Genomic DNA, 21,964 nt, shown 5'->3' on the forward strand with positions numbered 1-21,964 from the left:
TGCCAAAAGTTATTTTTGTAATTTAAAAAAAAAGATTGAGTATGTAAATTTGTAATTTAGTTGACACAACATGCTCTCACATGTTTAATGGTTTGAAATGGAATCACTCTTTAATACAATATTAAAGTTAAGTTAAAGTACCAATGATTGTCACACACACACTAGGTGTGGTGAAATTTGTCCTCTACATTTGACCCATCACCCTTGATCACCCCCTGGGAGGTGAGGGGAGCAGTGGGCAGCAGCGGTGCTGCTCCCGGGAATCATTTACGGTAATTTAACCCCCAATTCCAACCCTTAATGCTGAGTGCCAAGCAGGGAGGCAATGGGTCCCATTTTTATAGTCTTTGGTATGACTCGGCCGGGATTTGAACTCACAACCTACCGATCTCAGGGCGGACAGTCTAACCACTAGGCCACTGAGTAGGTATTAATGGTTAAAGTAAGCAGAAAGACAACGTTTTTAACAGATATGGCTCCAGTACCTCCTGCGACCCTGAAAGGGACAAGCGGTAAGAAATGGATGGATGAATGGATGGATGGATGGATGGATGGATGGATGGATGGATGATTAGGACATGCAAAATAGACCATCAACTAGAATACACTTGGAATGTAAGAAACAGACAAACATTTCATCTCCTCAACAGATGGACACTTACAAAGGAATGAAACCTTCATGTCTATAATACAATTAATATTTTAGATGACATTTTATAAATATAATATTTGAGGTCAATATTATATCTATATAAGTAATAGTAATCCTTACTACCTTATGTAATCATTACTGTGATATGATGTATGTTTTTTTATTTGTATTAATGTATTTTGTCTTTTTTTTTTTAGATAAATGACATTATTAGTCATTATTATTCTTTAATAAATAAGTATTTTTAAGCTTTTGTATCATTTTGTGAAACCATTGCAATAAAGTAATTTTAAAAAAAGTTATCTTTCTCGGAATTTTAGACTAATATACTGTGAGTCTTTACACCTTTTTTAATCGCTTTTTTTTAATTTATACTTTTAATCGCCGGTTTTTATCTTGTCTGGTATGCTGTTATTGACTGTTTATGTTCTGTAAAAATACTAATAAAAAAACTCAATAATTACGAGCTTGTCACGTGCCGGAAGAGGCGGGACTAATGTAAAGTTATGGCTGCTGTCTATAGTGCCTTCGACAAGCTAGTGGGGGCAAAGTGCTGCAACGCATACGGTTGCAAACTGTGGGAATAGCATTTCAGAGGTAAACAAACTAATCAAATGTTGAGTATTGGTAGCAACCTGGATACAAATCAAATTATGATTTATTTCCAATATACATCAAATGCTTTGCCTTCAGCGGCAACATGCCCCCACCTTGTCGGCACGTCGACTGGGTGCTAGTCGTCGAAGAAGAAGCGGGTAAATATTGCCGTCCTCATTTCCGGTAAACGTGAAACGATAGTAATGAATTTGGGATCAAGATTGACGCACTCAGGAAGTAAGTACACATTTTATACATAGTATACTTACTGAAGTGTACACAGTATACTAATTGAAGTATATTGTAGTGTACTTTATTGGAGACACGTCTATCAGCTGCTAGCAAGAAGAAACGTTAGCATCACATGGATTTGCCAACCAAAGGAAAACCTCGATAAATGTTGTTTTGGAAGTAGCATAAACGCTAAAGTGTGAGGCGGATTCAAACGCTGAAAAGTGGATGAAGTAGTTAAGAGTTCAAAGTCAAAAGTAATACATGTGTTAGCTGTACTTGTAATAGCATTGCCAGCTGACGTTGTTGTTGTTGGCTGTTTGTCCTTCAGGACGTGCAGGATGAAGGTGAAGGTGAAGAAATGGAACGGAGTCGCGTCCTGGTTGTGGGTAGCTAATGATGAGAACTGTGGTATCTGCAGACTGGCCTTTAATGGTTGCTGTCCTGAATGTAAGTATGCACTTATCTCCAAGGTACACTATATTGCCAAAAGTAGTTGGCCAACCATCCAAACGATCAGAATCCGGTGTTTTAATCACTTGTGTAAAATCAAGCATGGAGACTGTTTCTACAAATACTTGTGAAAGAATGGGCTTCCCTCAGGAGCTCAGTGATTTCCAGCATGCACCTGTCATAGGATGCTACCTGTGCAACCAATCCAGTCATGAAATTTCCTCGCTCCTAAATATTTCAAAGTAAACTGTCCGCTTTGTTACAAGAAAATGGAAGAGTTTGGGAACAACAACAACCCAGCCACCAAGTGGTAGGCCATGTAAACTTGACAGAGAGGGGTCCACGGACGCTGAAGCGCATAGTCCAAAGAGGTCGCCCACTTTTTGCACAGTCAGTTGCTACAGAGCTCTAAACTTCATGTGATCTTCGAATTAGCCCATGTACAGTACACAGAGAGCATCAAGGAATGGGTTTTCATGTCCGAGCAGCTGCATTTAAGCCATACATCATTAAGTCCAATGCAAAGCGTCGGATGCAGTGGTGTAAAGCAGTGGTCCCCAACCACCGGGCCGCGGCCCGATTGGTACCGGGCCGCAGAAGAATTTTTTATAAAAATGTTTTAAAAAAAATTTTTTTTTAATTTTTTTTTTTATTAAATCAACATAAAAAACACAATATACACTTACAAATAGTGCAGCAACCACATAAACGTCCCTTTTTCATGCCAAAGAAGAAAAAAATATATTATTAAGCGTTGACCGGTCCGCGGATACAAAAAGGTTGGGGACCATTGGTGTAAAGCGTCCTCTGGAGTGATGAATCACGCTTTTCCATCTGGCAATCTGACGGACGAGTCTGGGTTTGGGGGTTGCCAGGAGAACGGTACATTCCGGGCTGCATTGTGCTGAGTGTGAAATTTGTTGGAGGAGGAATTATGGTGTGGGGTTGTTTTTCAGGAGTTGGGCTTGGCCCCTTAGTTCCAGTGAAAGGAACTTTGATTGCTCCAGGATGCCAAAACATTTTGGATAATTCCATGCTCCCAACCTTGTGGGAGCAGTTTGGAGCGGGCCCCTTCCTCTTCCAAAATGACTTCACCAGTGCGCAAAGCAAGATCCATAAAGACATGGATGACATAGTCTGGTGTGGATGAACATGACTGACCTGTACAGAGTCCTGACCTGAACCCGATAGAACACCTTTGGGATGAATTAGAACGGAGACTGAGAGCCAGACCTTCTCAACCAACATCAGTGTGTGACCTCACCAATGAACTTTTGGAAGAATGGTGGAAAATTCCTATAAACACACTCCGCAACCTTGTGGACAGCCTTCCCAGAAGAGTTGAAGCTATAATAGCTGCAAAAGGAGGACCGACATCGTATTGAATCCTATGGGTTAGGAATGGGATGGCACTTCAAGTTCATATGTGAGTCAAGGCAGGTGGCCAAATACTTTTGGCAATATAGTGTCTGTGACCAAGAATTTGAAAAATGAACTTCAAAATATCTTAGCCCCCTTAATAAATGTCATAAATGCATTACACCGAAAAATTAACAATCTTCAATAAGACCTCATTTTCGTCACTTATTTGACATTCACCGTACGCGAGGGTCTTGTGAGATGATACAGGCCTCTGTCATATCATTATTAAGAACAAATGACCGACAGGAAGGCGAGAAACATTTTTTATTTCAACACTCTCGCACCGTACTTGCTGTCAAAACTCTAAAGACCCTACTGCACAGTTCCTGTTTTCACAATAAAAGCCCTGCTTCATCCTGCCTGCTCTAACAAAATAAGAGTCTCAGAGAGATAGCTCGCACAAGCTAGCAAGCTACAGAGTTTGCAGTCATGTATTTCTTGTAAAGTGTATATAAAGGAGTATGGAAGCTAGACAAATAAGTTGCCAAAAAACAAACACTTTCACGTGGTAATGGACAGAAAAGAGGACTTTTTTTCTCCTCCATTTGAAAATGTGGACGTTGTCATCACTACTGTCTGATTCCAATAAATGCAAGTCATCAGAATCCGGTGATACACAGACTTATATTCTTGTGTTCATATAACAAAGGAATCTATATGTTTAAACATGCTTGTACATGTTTAAACACATTGAATTTGCCAACAAAAATGTATTTTATAAAAAAAATACATATAAATGAATGAGGTAGCTCCCCTCGACTTGGTCAATTGAAAAGTAACTCGCCTGCAGAATAAGTGTGGGCAACTCTGCATTAAATAAAAGTAACTTTATAACTTAAAAACAAAGTGTTCAAATATTTTTTATTAATTTAATTGAGTTAAGTACCGATGTTACAATTAGCTCTAACCTCCATATTTTCCTGGAATTTTGAAATAGTTTTTAGAGTGAGTAATCGCGCATTAATATGACACTCTGTCACCATACTAGTGGAGTTTATTTCCGGATGAAATGTTACACGCATTTTTGTTTTGTTTGGCCGAGGAGAGGCCGTGCCAGCAGCCATGATGGCCACTGCAGCCTCACTAAAACATTTTAAGGACACTCAAAAACCATGATCGGATGCTAGGGTTGTCCCGATCTGAAATTTGGATCAGATCGGCCGCCGATATTTGCCAAAAAATGCGTATCGGCAAGGCATGGGAAAATGCCGATCCAGATCCAGTTTAAAAAAAAAACAAAAAAAAAACGGTCCGTTTTTTCCAGCGCACCGATTTGAATAATACATTCTACTCTTCTGCTGCCCCCCACGCTTCGTTCCTAATTTTGCAGCACACCTTCAACACATCCACAGATCTGTGTTCTAACCGTTAAGACGGCCGTGTGAATTAAAGTTACAGTAAAAATGTCAGCTCTGTGGGATTATTTTACCCTACAAAACGAAAAAGATGAAGAGGTAGAGTGCAAAACATGTCACAATAAAGTCAAGCGTGGTGGTAAAGTTGTAAGACATTTTAATGAGTCTTGAGAGTGAGAGGCTTTTTAGCACTCATCATTGATGAACACAGGAGCAGGCTGACACCTGCGCATCTTGAAGTGCTCGTCTTTGTTAGAAATAATTTCCCCATTATGCTTGGACTTCAATTGTTTGCCCCCCGACTGGTGTAAACAATTGAAAGGAGCGTGTAGATAGTTTTTTTTAGTTTTTTTTTAGTTTACACTTGTTCAAGAGCAAGTATTGATGTTGAGTTATAGACATTTTATCCCACTCAGGTTGTTTGTGTGTTATGCTTTTTTTGATAATGTTTACAGAATTATTTGCACTTTATACTGTTCAGTTTTTTTACTGTTTAACGATGCCATTACCTGGGGATAGGTTGATTGGCAACACTAAATTGTCCCTAGTGTGTGAATGTGAGTGTGAATGTTGTCTGTCTATCTGTGTTGGCCCTGCGATGAGGTGGTGACTTGTCCAGGGTGTACGCCGCCTTCCGCCCGATTGTAGCTATGATAGGTGCAAGCGCCCCCCGCGACCCCAAAAGGGAATAAGCGGTAGTAAATGGATGGATGGATGATCCCATTTCTGTTTGTCATGTATAATTTTTTCTATTTTGTGTTTATCCTTGAATACCAACCATTGTGTATTATTCAAACTAAGGCTGGGCGATATAGCGATATATACGATATATCGCGGGTTTGTCTCTGTGCGATATAGAAAATGACTATATCGTAATATTCAAGTATACGTTCTCACGAAGGACTTTTAGCTGCGGGCGTACACTTCAGGCTCTCCCTTCTCTTTCCTGTCTCTCATTCTCATAGACAAGCAGACGCACATTCTTACATACGTCACATACACGCCCTGGCAGGGCAGAGAAGTAACGGCGTGGCTAACGTTAGCTGCTAACGTAGCCGTACGAGAGAAAGATGGTGTGGATCTGGTAACAAATGAAGGAAGACTTAATTCCCAATAAAACAGCAGGGTTTCCATCGTTTGGCGGTGGTTCGGCTTCAAGTGAGAATATATCGAACAGACAACCGTAATTTGTCAAGTGTGGGGGGTAAAAGCGTTGCTATAAAAAGTAGCATTACTGCTAATATGTAGCATCATTTGAAAAGTCACTCGATAGAGAATGAAGAGAATTTCAACCCCTTAGTAACATACCACATATTGAAGGACGAATACTATTTGATTTCTTATTATGCAGCTCATTTTATTTGACACTTAAAATGTCTGACAATCTTGCAATTTATGTTTTGGAAATGATTTGAATGTTTGTGCCATTGCTTATAACTTTAATAAATACACTTTTGGTCAATTGACTTAGTTGTGATTTTCCTCTCTGCATGAAAGTTTAAAAGTAGCATATATTAATGCAGTATGAAGAAGAATGTTTTAATGTAGACACATAGAATCATCATACTGCTGTGATTATATGCATCAATTGTTCATTCAGGGCCAAGGCAAAATATTGTAATATATATCGTATATCGCGATATGGCCTAAAATAATCGCGATATTAAAAAAAGGCAATATCGCCCAGCCCTAATTCAAACTCACCTAATTCAGCTGGCTAGTTGTTATCAAAAGTACCAAAACCCTTTTGAACATGAATCTGACAACTAAGTAGGCTAAATAACTTTAAACTTTAATACATGCTCAAATAGGCCAGTATTGGCCAGTATCGGTATCGGATCGGAAGTGCAAAAACCTGGATCGGGACATCCATATCGGATGCTAAGACTGACTTCATATTTACAGTATATGGACAAATATGTACCATATTTTCTGGACCATGGGGCGCATCAGATTTTAAGGCGCACTGCCGATAAACGGATCTATTCAGGTCTTTTTTCATACAAAAGTGCACCGAATTATATTGCGCATTTAAGGAGTCCTATTATAATTTTTTCTGAATGTAAAACACTATCTTGTGGTCTACATAACATGTAATGGTGGTTATTTGGTCAAAATGTTGCATAGATTATGTTTTATAGATCATCATCAAGTCGCTTTCTGACAGTCGCTTCAGGATGCGCCGTTTTGTGGGCGGTCTCATTTACTTGGCTCACCTTCGACAGCCTCATTTCCCCGTCATCTTTGTTGTAGCGGTGTAGCGTGCAAGGGAGGGAGTGGACGAAGTGTCAAAAGATAGAGTTAACTGTTTAAATGACATTCAGACTTTCCTTAAATCAATAACAGAGCAGCATCTCCTCATCCGTGGCTCTCTAGTGCAACAACAACACCGGAAATGTGTCCTGTGAAAAACCATCCGACCAGAACGCTCTAATAACTATAGTTCCGTGGGTGAATTATGTAAACTCATGACACTGGTAGTTTTTAGTGCTTCCATAGCAAGATATGGCCTAGTGGTTAGAGTGTCCGCCCTTAGATCGGTAGGTTGTGAGTTCAAATCCCGGCCGAGTCATACCAAAGACTATAAAAATGGGACTCATTCCTTTCCTGCTTGGCACTCAGCATCAAGGGTTGGAATTGGGGGTTAAATCACTAAAAATGATTCCCGGGCGCAGCACCGCTCCTGCCCACTGCTCCCCTCACCTCCCAGGGGGTGATCAAGGGTGATGGGTCAAATGCAGAGAATAATTTCGCCATGAATTGATTAACGTGGACCCCGACTTAAACAAGTTGAAAAACTTATTCGGGTGTTACCATTTAGTGGTCAATTGTACGGAATATGTACTGTACTGTGCAATCTACTAATAAAAGTATCAATCAATCAATCAATCAATCAACACCAAGAGTGTGTGTGTGACAATCATTGGTACTTTAACTTTGTATAAGTTAGGACTAATGCACTATTTATATTAGTTCTCAATGTTCAGAGATTAGTTGCTGTATGTCAGAAGTAGGTAGACGCGTAGAGGACACTGGTGTTCAAACATTGTAACCCGCCCTCTTTCGGGTTGCAATCGACAGGATACACCCCACCTATGCACAGGCGCAGAGAAGGAAGGTCCCCGTAAAGTCTGTGTTTGGAGTTTAAACTGAAACTGCATTTAATTGGGAATTTTGCATAACAATCACAATCCTTATGAGAGACTCATTCTACTTCTATGCCACATAAATATGGAATGCACTCCCAACAGGTGTAAAAGAAAATGCACCTCTATCCTCCTTTAAAACCAAACTAAAAGAACACCTCCAGGCAACTACAATCCTAGACTAACACCCTCACCCCACCAAATCCCATCTCCCCTAATTGTAGATAATCAAATGTATATACTTGTTCTTATGCTTTCTGAGCTCACTATGTTCACTGCTTGCTCTACATATCCTACGAAGTCAGACCTACACTGTTTCAATGTCCATTTCTCAGATTATATAATTGTTGATGACTGAAGTGCTGATATCAACCAAATCTAAACCCCCCCGCCCCAACCCCCTCCAAATCCCACCACCCGGATTGTAAATAATGTAATTAAACATCCCACCCCCCGGATTGTAAATAATGTAATTAAACATCCCACCCCCCGGATTGTAAATAATTCAATGCATATACTTTGATGATTAACTTGTGTGATGACTGTATTGTGCTGATAGTATATATTTGTACCATGAATTCATTAAAGTGGACCCCGACTTTAACAAGTTGAAAAACTTATTCAGGTGTTACCATTTAATGGTCAATTGTAGGGAATATGTACTGTAGTTTGCAATCTACTAATAAAAGTCTCAATCAATCAAAACATCTTTTTTAATGCATTCTAACTTGTAAACAAAAGACAGATTACAATGGAGCCAATGGGAGCAATGAAGTCATTGCGCCCATAAAACCCAATAAAAAAACATCCAACAATATTCCATGTACATTTTGTGGGACAAGTGGTAGAAAATAGATAAATGGATGAATGTACCTGAATGTTAAGCAAGTATTAGCAATATTGTTGTTATAAGCGCTAACATTAAGGATCTACATTAATGGTGCATTGATCAGCGAGAGGTAACTTCCTTATGCTGCTATATTGACATCAGCTAGTGAGCTGCTTACTCGCCTCAGAGTTTGTGAATGTTAATTTTAGATTATAAATCATGCATCTCAACTGGATAGTAAAATGGTGTGGACATAAACTGAGAAGTTGGTACAGTTTTACAGTCAATTTAGACCCGGAAATGTCAAAAAAGACCTGAAAAGCGCTTCGTTCCACCCCCCCTTTTTTGCGTGTGGATTGAGACATTCTTCATCTGAACCAGGAGTGCTAACACTTTTTCAGCAGGCGAGCTAGTTTTCAATTGCATCAAAAACAAACATCAGTGTGTAAAGGACATCACCACTTTGGCTCAGGAACACTTCATAAAACCACTGTCGGTAACTGAACTTGGTTGCTACATCTCTAAGTGCAAGTTAAAACTCTACTATGCAAAGCAAAACCCATTTATCAACAACACCAAGGAACGCCGCTGGCTTCGCTGGGCCCGAGCTCATCTAAGATGGACTGATGCAAAGTGGAAAGGTGTTCTGTGGTCTGACGAGTCCACATTTCAAATTATATTTAGAAACTGTGGACGTGGTGTCCTCCGGAACAAAGAGGAAAATAACCATCCGGATTGTTATAGGCGCAAAGTTCAAAAGCCAGCATCTGTGATGGTATGGGGGTGTATTATTGCCCAAGGCCTGGGTAACTTACACATCTGTGAAGGCACCATTTATGCTGAAAGGTCCATACAGGTTTTGGAGCAACATATGTTGCCGTTCAAGCAACGTTATAACGGACACCCCTGCTTTTTTCAGCAAGACAATGCCAAGCCACATGTTACAACAGCGTGGTTTTGTAGTAAAAGAGTGCGGGTACTTTCTTGGCCCGCCTGCAGTCCAGACCTGTCTCCCATCGAAAATGTGTGGCGCATTATGAAGCGTAAAATACAACAGCGGAGCCCCTGGACTGTTGAACGACTGAAGCTCTACATAAAACAAGAATGGGAAAAAAATCCACTTTCAAAGCTTCAACAATTAGTTTCCTCAGTTCCCAAACGTTTATTGAGTGTTGTTAAAAGAAAAGGTGATATAACACAGTGGTAAACATGCCCTTTCCCCACTACTTTGGCACGTGTTGCAGCCATGAAATTCTAAGTTAATTATTATTTGCAGAAAAAAAATCGAGTTTGAACATCAAATATCTTGTCTTTGTAGTGCATTCAACTGAATATGGGTTGAAAAGGATTTGCAAATCATTGTATTCCGTTTATATTTACATCTAACACAATTTCCCAACTTATATGGAAATGGGGTTTGTATTTATTTATGAAAGAGACATTTTTGTTCACAAGTTAATGGTGTTTAATGATAATACAAGCATGTTTAACACATATAAGTTCCTTTCTTTCATGAAAAAAAGAATATAAGTTGGTGTATTACCTGATTCTGATGACTTGCATTGATTGGAATCAGACAGTGGTGCTGATAGCCTCCGCATTTTCAAATGGAGGAGAAAAAAAGTCCTCCTTTCTGTCCAATACAACATGAAAGTGGTTGGATTTGGCATCTCATTTGTCCAACTTGCAAACTCGTTTTCAAACACTTTGTTATGAGAGTACCATATGTGTGTGTGGCCCTTTTGATGTGTGGCAGCAGGTGAGTGACGTCAGTGAGTGTGTGGGCGAGGGAGGAGAGGGAGCGGTCGCTGAGGGCGGAGGAGAAATACATTGGCATCAAACTCTGTAGCCTGCTAGCTTGTGCACACTAGCTTTTTGAGACTCTTATTTTGTTAGCACAGGCAGGATGAAGCAGGTCTTTTATGGTGAAGACAGGAACTGTGCAGCCGGTCTTTAGAGTTTTGACAGCAGGGTACGGCCCAAGAGTCTGTTGAAATAAAAAGTGTTTCTATCTGTCCTGTCAGTGATTTTTTTTCTTAATAATGAGCTAGCAGCAGCCAGCGTCATCTCACAAGATCATCGGGTGCCGAGAATGTCAAACAACTGACGAAAGTGAAGTCTTGGTTAAGATTGATGATTGCTAATTTTTATGTCTATTTTTTTAATGCCTGGCTTGCGATTGACTGACAGATCCTCTGCGATCTACCGGTAGCTCGCGATCAACGTAAGGCCCACCCCTAATCTAAACGATAATGTGGTAATCGTTGATGTTCAAGAAAAAATCAAGAGTTGCATTTTTAAATGAGTGCTACGCTGTATGCCTAAAATTACCAAAATATTAAATGTTATTATGAATGTGCCTGTTACTACATTACATATATATGTATAAGTGTACCTATCATGACACATGATAGGTACACTTGATGGAGATGTTTGGATGTTTTTTTTTAAGTGCTTTATGGACAGAATAAAGCAACACCTACAGGCTCCATTGTAAGCAGAATTCTGACAACATTTATTTAATAGTTAGAATGCATTGAAAATGAAAAACGTGTTCTTGTCTTACTTAAGGATTGTGAATGATGGGCAAAATTCCCCCCAAAATGCAGTTCCCTTTTAACTTCTATTTGTGATATACAGTACACAGTGTTGGCGCTAGGAATTTTCAAAATAGGGTCCCTCAGTAAATTTTTGGGGTCCGACTTTTTTGTAACCGTTTCGAAAACAAATGATAAATGTTTGCATTAGCCTGTTATATCTAACATACCATATTGTGTTTTGGAACGGTAAAAGGGTATTCTAGTAAAATATGCAGAGATAAGATGTGTCCGTATCAAAATATTACTAGAAATACATTTTTGGCAGCAGCAAAGTGGTCGTTGGGTAGATTTTAGCTTTGTAAAGGTATTTCAACAAGTAAACAGTACAGTAGGTACTTGATTTTGGTATTTGTCATGCTTATAAGGGTATTCTAGTAAAATATGTAGCATTGAGATGTGTAAATATGAAAATATTGCAAACCCCATTTCCATATGAGTTGGGAAATTGTGTTATATGTAAATATAAACGAAATACAATGATTTGCAAATCAGTTTCAACCCATATTCAGTTGAATATGCTACAAAGAGAACATATTTGATGTTCAAACTGATAAACACTTGTATTTTTTTGCAAAAAATCATTAACTTTAGAATTTGATGCTAGCAACACGTGACAAAGAAGTTGGGAAAGGTGGAAATAAATACTGATAAAGTTGAGTAATGGTCAGCAAACACTTTTTTGGAACATCCCACAGGTGTGCAGGCTATTTGGGAACAGGTGGCTGCTATGGTTGGGTATAAAAACAGCTTCCCAAAAAATGCTCAGTCTTTCACAAGAAAGGACGGGGCGTGGTAGACCCCTTTGTCCACAACTGCGTGAGCAAGTTGTCAAACAGTTTAATAACAACGTTTCTCAAAGTGCAATTGCAAGAAATTTAGGCATTTCAACATCTACGGTCCATAATATCATCAAAAGGTTCAGTGAATCTGGAAAAATCACTCCACGTAAGCGGAATTGCCGGAAACCAACATTGAATGACCGTGACCTTCGATCCCTCAGACGGCACTGTATCAAAAACGACATCAATCTCTAAAGGATATCACCACATGGTCTCAGGAACACTTCAGAAAACCCCTGTCACTAAATATAGTTTATTGCTACATCTGTAAGTGCAAGTTAAAGCTCTACTATGCAAAGCGAAAGCCATTTATCAACAAGATCCAGAAACGCTGCCGGCTTCTCTCAGCCCGAGATCATCTAGATGGACAGATACAAAGTAGAAAAAGTGTTCCGTGGTCTGATGAGTCCACCTTTCAAATTGTTCTTGGAAATATTCAACATCGTGTCATCCGGACCAAAGGGGAAGCGAACCATCCAGACTGTTGAAAAGCCAGCATCTGTGATGGTATGGGGGTGCATTAGTGCCCAAGGCATGGGTAACTTACACATCTGTGAAGGCACCATTAATGCTGAAAGGTACATATAGATTTTGGAACAACATATGCTGCCATCCAAGCGCCGTCTTTTTCATGGACCCCCCTGCTTATTTCAGCAAGACAATGCCAAGCCACATTCAGCACGTGTTACAACAGCGTGGCTTTGTAAAAGAAGAGTGCACATACTTTCCAGCCCGCCTGCTGTCCAGACCTGTCTCCCATCGAAAATGTGTGGCGCATTATGAAGCGTAAAATACGACAGCGGAGACCCCGGACTGTTGAACGACTGAAGCTCTACATAAAACAAGAATGGGAAAGAATTACACTTTCAAAGCTTCAACAATTAGTTTCCTCAGTTCCCAAACGTTTTTTGAGTGTTGTTAAAAGAAAATGTGATGTAACACAGTGATGAACATGCCCTTTCCCAACTACTTTGGCACATGTTGCAGCCATGAAATTCCAAGTTAATTATTTTTTGCAAAAATAAAATTAAGTCATCTTGTCTTTGTAGTGCATTCAATTGAATATGGGTTGAAAATGATTAGCAAATCATTGTATTCCGTTTATATTTACATCTAACACAATTTCCCAACTCATATGGAAACAGGGTTTGTACTTGGAATAATTTTTTGTCTAAGACTTCTGTGGAAATAAACCAATCAAGACTCAGACTTCCGTAGCCCGTACGCGGGTCACCGGGGTCCCCCTCTGGAGCCAGGCCCGGATTTGGGGCATAAGGGCGAGCGTTGGTGGCCGGGCCCGAAGAGGCAACGTGGGTCACCCTTCCAATGGGCTCACCACTCAAGGGACGGACCATAGAGGTCGAGTGCATTGTGAGCTGGGCGGAAGCCGAAGGCAGGGCACTTGGCGGTCTGATCTTCGGCTACATAAGCTAGCTCTTGAGACGTGGAACGTCACCCCGCTGAGGGGGAAGGAGTCTGAGCTAGTGCGCGAGGTAGAGAAGTTCCGGCTGGATATTGTCGGACGCACCTTGACGTACAGCAAGGGCTCTGGAACCAGTTCTCTCGAGAGGGGCTGGACTCTTTCACACTGGCGTTGCCGGCAGTAAGAAGCGTCTGGCTGAGTCAGAGAGATTTTCAATTCCCACCTCTGGAAGAACTGTGAACATGCCACGAGGGAGGTGCTGGACATTGAGTCCGAGTGGACCGGGTTCCGCACCTCTATTGTCGAGGCGGCTGATTGGAGCTGTGGCCGCAAGGTAGTTGGTGCCTGTCGTGGCGCTAATCCTAGAACCCGTTTGTGGACACCTGCGGTGAGGGATGCCGTCAAGCTAAAGAAGGAGTCCTATTGGGTTGTTTTGGCTCATAGTAATCCGGAGGCAGCGGACAGGTACCGACCGGCCTAGCGGCTTCAGTGGTCGTGTAGGCAAAAACCCAGACATGGGAGGAGTTCGGGGAAGCCACGGAAAACGACTTCCGCACGGGTTGGAAGCGATTCTGGACCACCATCCGCCACCTCAGGAAGGGGAAGCAGTGCACTGTCAACTCCGTGTATAGTGTGGTGTTCTGCTGACCTCAACTGCGGATGTTGTGGATAGGTGGCGGGAATACTTCGAAGACCTCCTCAATCCCACCAACACGTCTTCCTATGGTCCCACCAACATGTCTTCCAATGGGGAAGCTGTTCCTGGGAAATCTGTTGTGGGCTCTCCTATTTCTGGGGCTGAGGTTGCCGAGGTAAATAAAAAGCTACTCGGTGGCAAGGCCCCAGGGGTGGATGAGAGCCGCCCGGAGTTCCTTAAGGCTCTGGATGCTGTGGGGCTGTCTTGGTTGACTCTGCAGCAACGCGTGGACATCGGGGGCGGTACCTCTGGATTGGCAGATCGGGGTGGTGGTTCCTCTCTTTAAGAAGGGGAACCGTAGGGTGTGGTCCAACTATCGTAGGATCACACTCCTCAGCCTTCCCGGTAAGGTTAATTCAGGTATACTAGAGAGGAGGCTACGCCCGATAGTCGAACCACGGATTCAGGAGAAACGGTGTTGTTTTCGTCCTGGTCGTGGAATTGTGGATCAGCTCTATACTCTCAGTAGGGTTCTTGAGGGAGCATGGGAGTTTGCCCAAACAGTCTACATGTGCTTTGTGGATTTGGAGAAGGAATTCAACCGTGTCCCTCAGGAAGTCCTGTGGGGAGTGCTCAGAGAGTATGGGGTCCGCTCCTTGTACGATCAGTGTCAGTCCTTCGTCCGCATTGCCGGCAGTAAGTCGGACCCGTTTCCAGTAAGGATTGGACTCCCCCATGGCTGCCCTTTGTCACTAATTATGTTCATTACTTTTTTGGACAGAATTTCAAGGCGTAGTCTAGGCGTTGAGGGGATCCGGTTTTGTGGTTGCAGGATTAGATTTCTGCTTTTTGCAGATAATGTGGTCCTGATGGCTTCATCTGGCCAGGATCTTGAGCTCTCACTGGATCGGTTCGCAGCCGAGTGTGAAGCGACCGGGATGAGAATCAGCACTTCCAAGTCCAAGTCCATGGTTCTCCACTTGAAAAGGGTCGAGTTCCATCTCCGGGTTGGGGAGAAGACCCTGCCCCAAGTGGAGGAGTTCAAGTACCTACGAGTCTTGTTCACGAGTGAGGGAAGAGTGAATCGTGAGATCGACAGGTGGGTCGGTGCAGCGTCTTCAGTAATGCAGATGCTGTATCGATCCGTTGTGGTGAAGGAGCTGAGCCGGAAGGCAAAGCTCTCAATTAACCGGTCGATCTACGTTCCCATCCTCAGCTATGAATAGAATAGAATTAACTTTATTGTCATTATATTTGCATATAACGAGATTAAAGACTCCAACTTAAGGTGCGGTAGTGGGAACAAATATGGGGTGAAATAAATTACATAAGAGGTAAAAAGGAAAAACTTAACAATTGAAATAAACAGACTACTATCCAATAAAAACAATAAGCAATCCTGTACAATATACAAAACACTATAGAAGTACAAAATACTGTACAATATACAGAGCAAGACAGGAGTACCGAAGTAATACATAACAATCAGTGTCGGACGTATTGCACTCGAAGGGTAGTATTGCACAGTAGGGTATTGGGGCATGATATTGTATAGGGGTGAATTATTATTTTAAATTAGAGTTCAACATGGTGACAGCTTTGGGAAAGAAGCTGTCTCTGAGCCTGTTTGTTCTGGCTCTGATGCACCTGTAGTGCCTGCCTGATGGTAGCAAGTCGAAAAGGTGGAAGCCAGGGTGTGTGCTGTCCTTGGTAATGTTTTTTGCTCTGTTGAGGCAACCTGAGTTGTGTAAGTCCTTCAGGGAGGGCAGGGGACAGCCGATGATTTTTTGTGCAGACTTTATGACCCTCTGAATCGCCTGTTTGTCTGTTTCAGTGCAGCTGGCGTACCACACTGTTATGCAGTACGTCAGCAGGCTCTCGACAGCCGAGCGATAGAAGGTCACCATCAGCTGCCTCTCCAGTCTGTTCTTCCTCAGCACCCTCAGGAAATAGAGTCTCCGCTGGGCCTTCCGGATGACCGCAGTTGTATTTTGGGTCCAGGACAGGTCAGCAGCTATGAGGGTGCCGAGGAACTTGAAGGAGCTGAGTCTCTCTACCTCCTCGCCGTTGATGTAGAGGGGGGGCGGGGTCTGCAGTGTTTTTCCTGAAGTCAAAGATGAGTTCCTTGGTTTTTGTGGTGTTCAGTGCCAAATTATTCACTGAACACCACGCTGATAGTTTCAGGACCTCATCTCTGTATGCAGACTCATCCCCCCCTGTAATGGGACCCACCACCGTTGTGTCATCGGCAAACTTGATGTCGGTGTTCTCCGAGTGGGCTGGACTACAGTCATGAGTGTAGAAGGAAAACAGCAAAGGGCTCAGCTCACAGCCCTGTGGGGAGCCGATGCTGAGTGTGCGGGGGGTGGAGAGATGGGGCCAAGTTTTACTGTCTGAGGTCGGTTGGTCAGGAAGTCCTTAATCCAAAGACAGGTGGGTGAGGGTAGGCCTAAGTCCAGCAGTTTGGTGACCAGGATGTCTGGAATGATGGTATTGAAGGCGGAGCTATAGTCAATGAAAAGCATCCTGACATAGCTCCCTCGGTGTTCCAGGTGGCTCAGTGTGGAGTGGAGAGCCATGGATATGGCGTCATCCGTGGATCTGTTTGCCCGGTAGGCAAACTGCTGTGGGTATAGGGTGGGGGGGAGGCAGGCTTGGATGTGGTGGAGGACCAGCCTCTCGAAGCACTTCATGATGACAGGTGTGAGTGCTACTGGGCGATAGTCATTGAGGTTGTTTGTGGCAGCTTTCTTGGGTACCGGGATGATTGTGGCAGATTTAAGGCAGGGTGGGATGAATGCCTGTGCCAAGCAGAGGTTGAAGAGGACGATGATAATGTAGGAGAGCTGGTCGGTGCATGCTTTGAGCACCTTCCTGGGTACACCGTCTGGATCAGTCGCCTTCCTGGGGTTCACTGCCTTGAGCACCCGCCTGACCTCGTGCTCCTCAATAATGAGTGTGGGGGGGTGGGGGCTGGGGGGGTTGGGGGTGGTGGTGTGACTGTGACTGATTGTGATGTCTCAAAGCGTGCAAAAAAGCAGTTCATCTCCTCTGCTAGCGATGCATCCCAGTCCCCGGCGACTGCGTCACAGCCTTTGTAATTGGTGATGCCCTGCCACATCTGCCGTGGGTTGTTGCTCGAGAGGTGGTCTTCGATCCTCTCTTTATAGTCCATCTTGGCTTCTCTGAGTCCTCTCTTTAGGTCAGCACGCGCGGCGCTGTATAGAGAACTGTCACCTGACCTGAAGGCAATGTCCCGAGCCTTGAGGAGCATGCGGACCAGGCATGCCATCCAGGTTTTCTGATTTGGGTAAACCCGGATGTTTTTTTTCACAGTGACATTGCTGATACAGTACTTTATGTAGGATAGTACCAACTCTGTGTGTGTGGGCAGGTCTTGGTCTTTGAAAACATCCCACGCAGTTTGTGCAAAGCAGTCCTGTAGCTGGGGGAGTGCATCCTCAGGCCAAGTTGTAACAGTCTTTATTACTGCTTGTGTCCTTGATCTGAAGGGGGTGTAAGCAGGGATGAGCAGCAAAGAGAGGTGGTCTGACTGGCCTAGGTGGGGGAGGGGGATGTTTCTACAGGTCTTTGATATTACAGTAAACATGGTCCAAAGTGTTTCCCCCTCTAGTAGGGCATTTAACAAACTGGTAAAATTTTGGTAGTACTGTTTTCAGATTGGCTTTATTAAAATCACCAGCAATAATGTGAACACCATTGGGGTGGGCACGCAGCTGTTTGTTTACTGTATTTAGCAGTAGGGTGAGAGCCATGCTAACATTAGCATCTGGTGGTATGTAGACTGCCGTAATGATTACTACTGTTAGCTCTCTTGGCAGAAAAAAAGGTCGACATTTCACTGACATAAACTCTAGGTCGGGGGAACAGTGACTGTCTATGATAGTGCTGTTATTAGACCATGCGTTATGTACATAAACACAGAGACCACCTCCCCCGCTCTTACCCGAGTCCTCCTTTCGGTCCCGACGTAGCAGCGTGCGGCCTGCTAGCTGCACCGCAGCGTCGGGGATTAGGGGGTGAAGCCAGGTCTCGGAAATGACTAAAAAACAACAGTCCTGGATGTAGCTATTTCCAGCTAGCTCAAGTTTTAGCTCGTCCATTTTGTGAGCCACGGATCTGGCGTTGGTGAGGTAAATGCTCGGCAGCGGAGGCTTGTGGGGCTCTTTCTTGATTCTCTTTTGTTTCCTCTCCCGCCGCCGCCTGCGTCGCCTGCCTGACCCGATAACAATCCACGGAGATTCGGGCGGTCTCGCTATCTCGTCGGGTACGGTGTGTGAGCGGTGGAAATCGCTCGAAACAGCTATCTTGTGTCGAAAACCAATGTCCAGTAGGTTTTGATGACTGTGTTGTGTCACGAAGGTAGATATGGTCATGAGCTTTGGGCTTTGACTGAAAGGACAAGATCACGGCTACAAGCAGCCAAATGAGTTTCCTCCGCTGGGTGGCGGGGCTCTCCCTTAGAGATAGGATGAGAAGCTCTGTCATCCGGGAAGAGCTCAAAGTAAAGCCGCTGCTCCTTAACATCGAGAGGAGCCAGGTTTTGACTGATTGATTGAAACTTTTATTAGTAGATTGCACAGTTCAGTACATATTCCGTACAATTGACCTCTAAATGGTAACACCCAAATAAGTTTTTCAACTTGTTTAAGTCGAGGTCCACGTTAATCATTTCATGGTAAAAAGATGAGGTGGTTCGGGCATTTGGTCAGGATGCCACCCGAACGCCTCCCTGGAGAGGTGTTTTGGGCACGGTCAACCGGTAGGAGGCCACGGGGAAGACCCAAGACACGTTGGGAAGACTATGTCACCCGGCTGGCCTGGGAACGCCTCGGGATCCCCCGGGAAGAGCTGGACGAAGTGGCTGGGGAGAGGAAAGTTTGTAAAGTATGTAGCTTCTAAACAAGAAAGAGGTTTTATCACATCAACATCGGACTAACAACAGTCCTTTAAATCTCATTAACACCCCAGAAAAGGCAAACTGTCATTTTCCGGACACGATAAAACCTTAAATAATGTCTAACACGTAGTGTGACAATAACCACGAAGATAAAGTGTTTGTTTTACGCCTAGTAATCTGCTGTGGACAGACGTAGCCAAGCAATGCAGGTTTAGCGAGCACTGCTCGCTCCCGTGAAGGAAACACATTTTTGGCAGGCAATCACATTTTGGCACAACACCGGCAAATATTAACTAAACACAAGCGGAAAGTGATAATCGATAATAATATCAAAAAAAAAGCAAGCAAACCGGAGTTTTGACCCAGAGAAGGCAGGGTCGGTAGAAAATCTGAGTCCCTCGCGCAGACTTCCGGAAATGCGCATTCTTTCTGATTTCAGCGCATAATAAAACACAAAAAATGTGTTACCCTCAACATTGAGTACAGGCCAAAAGATTGTACACAACTTAGTGAAGTGAATTATATTTATATAGCGCTTTTTCTCTTGTGACTCAAAGCGCTTTACATAGTGAAACCCAATATCTATATTTTTACATTTAGAACAGTGTGGGTGGCACTGGGAGCAGGTGGGTAAAGTGTCTTGCCCAAGGACACAACGGCAGTGACTAGGATGGAGGAAGCGGGGATCAAAGCTGCAACCCTCAAGTTGCTGGCACGACCGCTCTACCAACCGAGCTAGACCGCCCCACATACGCCATACTGCGCTTAGGGGCAGTATGGCGTATTGGGTAGAGCAGCTGTGGCAGGAACCTGAGGGTTGCAGGTTCGCTCCTCGCCTCTTGACATCCAAATCGCTGCCGTTGTGTCCTTGGGCAGGACATTTCACCCTTGCCCCCGGTGCCATTCACACTAGTGAATGAATGAATGATAGGTGGTGGTCTGAGGGGCCGTAGGCGCAAACTGGCAGCCTCGCTTCCGTCAGTTTACCCCAGGGTAGCTGTGGCTACAAATGTATCTTACCACCATCAGGTGTGAATGAATGATGGGTTCCCACTTCTCTGTGAGCGCTTTGAGTATATAATAATAGAAAACTGTGATATAAGATCTAATCCATCCATCCATCCATTTTCTATCGCTTGTCCCTTTTTTCTGTGTTGGCCCTGCGATGAGGTGGCGACTTGTCCAGGGCGTACGCCGCCTACCGCCTGAATGCAGATGAGATAGGCTCCAGCAACACCCCAACCCCCCCTTCAAAAAATCCAATCCATTATTATTATTATTATTATTACCTTCTCATTAAATGCGTTTTCTTTATTTGTAGATTGTCACTGAAGGCATAAAAACTATGAATAAACACATGTAGAGTATGTACTTAACAACAAAAGGTGAAATAACTGAAAACATGTTTTAGATTCTAGTTTCTTCAAAATAGCCACCCTTTGCTATGATTACTGCTTTGCACACTCTTGGCATTATCTCCATGAAGTTCAAAAAGTAGTCACCTGAAATGGTTTTATTGACAATCTACAATAGTCATGAAAAAGAAAACACATTAAAATGAGGTGTGTCCAAAATTTTGGCCTGTATTGTATATAGACCTTTTATTTGTTACATATTTTGTCTTAAAATCGTAACATATAGTAGTAACATTAGTAACAGTGGTCGATGCATCATTTTATTGTTGACCGCCTGGAGGTGGCTAGCTAGCGCGACTAAAGGCATGGCCATGCTTCTAAGTTACTCATTCAGGGGAGGGACAAACTTTAGTGGTTGGAATTCACTTTTTAGAAAGAAGTGGGTAAATATTGGGATTGTCATTTTTGTGCACATCAACAGTACTTTGACAGTACTCCATTTTCAATCGCAGTGTTCAGAGTACAGAAATTGATGTTCACTGATGGAAGTATTTATTGTGCGATGCAGCCAAAATCTGGAAATGGCTGCCCCAAAATGTCAGCTGCAAACAAAAATGGAATTAATGATTTTTGTGTGTCCTGTCATAATTAAAATAGTAATACTGTATTTTCTGCACTAAAAATCTCATTCCCAATACTGGTTCTGTGTACCCCTAGACTAATTTTTTCAGTAATAGCTGTAGGAATGCACAAGTATCGCCCCTCCACCATCACAATTGTCAATCTGTTTTGCAGGTAAGGTACCTGGGGACGACTGTCCGCTGGTCTGGGGTCAGTGTTCCCACTGTTTTCACATGCACTGCATCCTGAAGTGGCTCAACTCTCAGCAGGTCCAGCAGCAGTGTCCCATGTGCAGACAGGAGTGGAAGTTTAAAGAATGAACACACCTGATTGTTGGTACGATTGTAAATAAGCTTTTTTTCATACCTGTACATGACACAACCGAAATGAAACGGATTTCTAAGACAGTGGTGTACAGTTCATTTGAAAAATAAGTTATCGGAACCAAATATGTGTTTGTACTGTACTGTAGAGGGCGCTGCAGGCTGGGGCAAATAAGCCATTGGTCAACTGGTGGTTGTCAGGTGTTGACCTGGAAAGTTTAGACTGAATTTGGCAATTTATGGAGTTTTTTGACCTGCTGGAGCCAAATAAATTGTTGATGTTACATCAAAGGTGGCTCTTTGATTTTAATTTTCACATGCCAAATCAAGCACAAAATTAACCGCTTGCAGGGGTGCTTGCTGAGTAAACCAGTGGTGTTGGGTGTTTGCCACCCCTTCCAGAAAAACTCTAAAAGCGTTTCGGGGTCACATGGTTGCAACCCATGTGTGCCACATTTCTGACGGCCATTTTGTGTATACACACTCAACCCAATGCATTAAGTCGTTAAAATATTGCATTTAAGCGTTGCCTCCTTGCATTGTGAGTCTCAATATGTAAC

At 43.1% G+C, this 21,964-nt stretch overlaps 1 protein-coding gene across 3 annotated transcripts; it reads left to right on the plus strand.

The window, feature by feature from the left end:
* The first annotated feature begins 1,209 nt into the window (after positions 1–1,209).
* On the plus strand, positions 1,210–21,695 carry anapc11 (APC11 anaphase promoting complex subunit 11 homolog (yeast)). Of its 3 annotated transcripts, none has more exons than XM_061880817.1 (3): positions 1,210–1,407; positions 1,812–1,930; positions 21,256–21,695. In XM_061880817.1, the coding sequence occupies exons 1-3, from the start codon at positions 1,331–1,333 to the stop codon at positions 21,399–21,401; spliced, it is 342 nt and encodes a 113-aa protein (XP_061736801.1). In that variant the 5' UTR covers positions 1,210–1,330; the 3' UTR covers positions 21,402–21,695. The 3 variants fall into 3 exon arrangements, with proteins under 3 accessions (XP_061736801.1, XP_061736802.1, XP_061736803.1); XM_061880818.1 differs by having other exon boundaries at positions 1,346–1,486; XM_061880819.1 differs by lacking the exon at positions 1,210–1,407 and adding an exon at positions 1,576–1,737.
* The last annotated feature ends 269 nt before the right edge of the window (positions 21,696–21,964 follow it).

The sequence above is a fragment of the Nerophis ophidion genome, linkage group LG20 (genome assembly GCF_033978795.1).
Source record: "Nerophis ophidion isolate RoL-2023_Sa linkage group LG20, RoL_Noph_v1.0, whole genome shotgun sequence".
Classification (NCBI taxonomy): Eukaryota; Metazoa; Chordata; class Actinopteri; order Syngnathiformes; family Syngnathidae; genus Nerophis; species Nerophis ophidion.

What these genes read in the sequence shown, in the direction of transcription:
- anapc11 (XM_061880817.1), top strand. Translation starts at nt 1,331, where the DNA reads ATGCTTTGCCTTCAGCGGCAACATGCCCCCACCTTGTCGGCACGTCGA. An exon ending in AGTCGTCGAAGAAGAAGCGG is followed by an intron (nt 1,408 to 1,811) that starts GTAAATATTGCC and finishes TTTGTCCTTCAG; the next exon opens with GACGTGCAGGATGAAGGTGA. An exon ending in TAATGGTTGCTGTCCTGAAT is followed by an intron (nt 1,931 to 21,255) that starts GTAAGTATGCAC and finishes TCTGTTTTGCAG; the next exon opens with GTAAGGTACCTGGGGACGAC.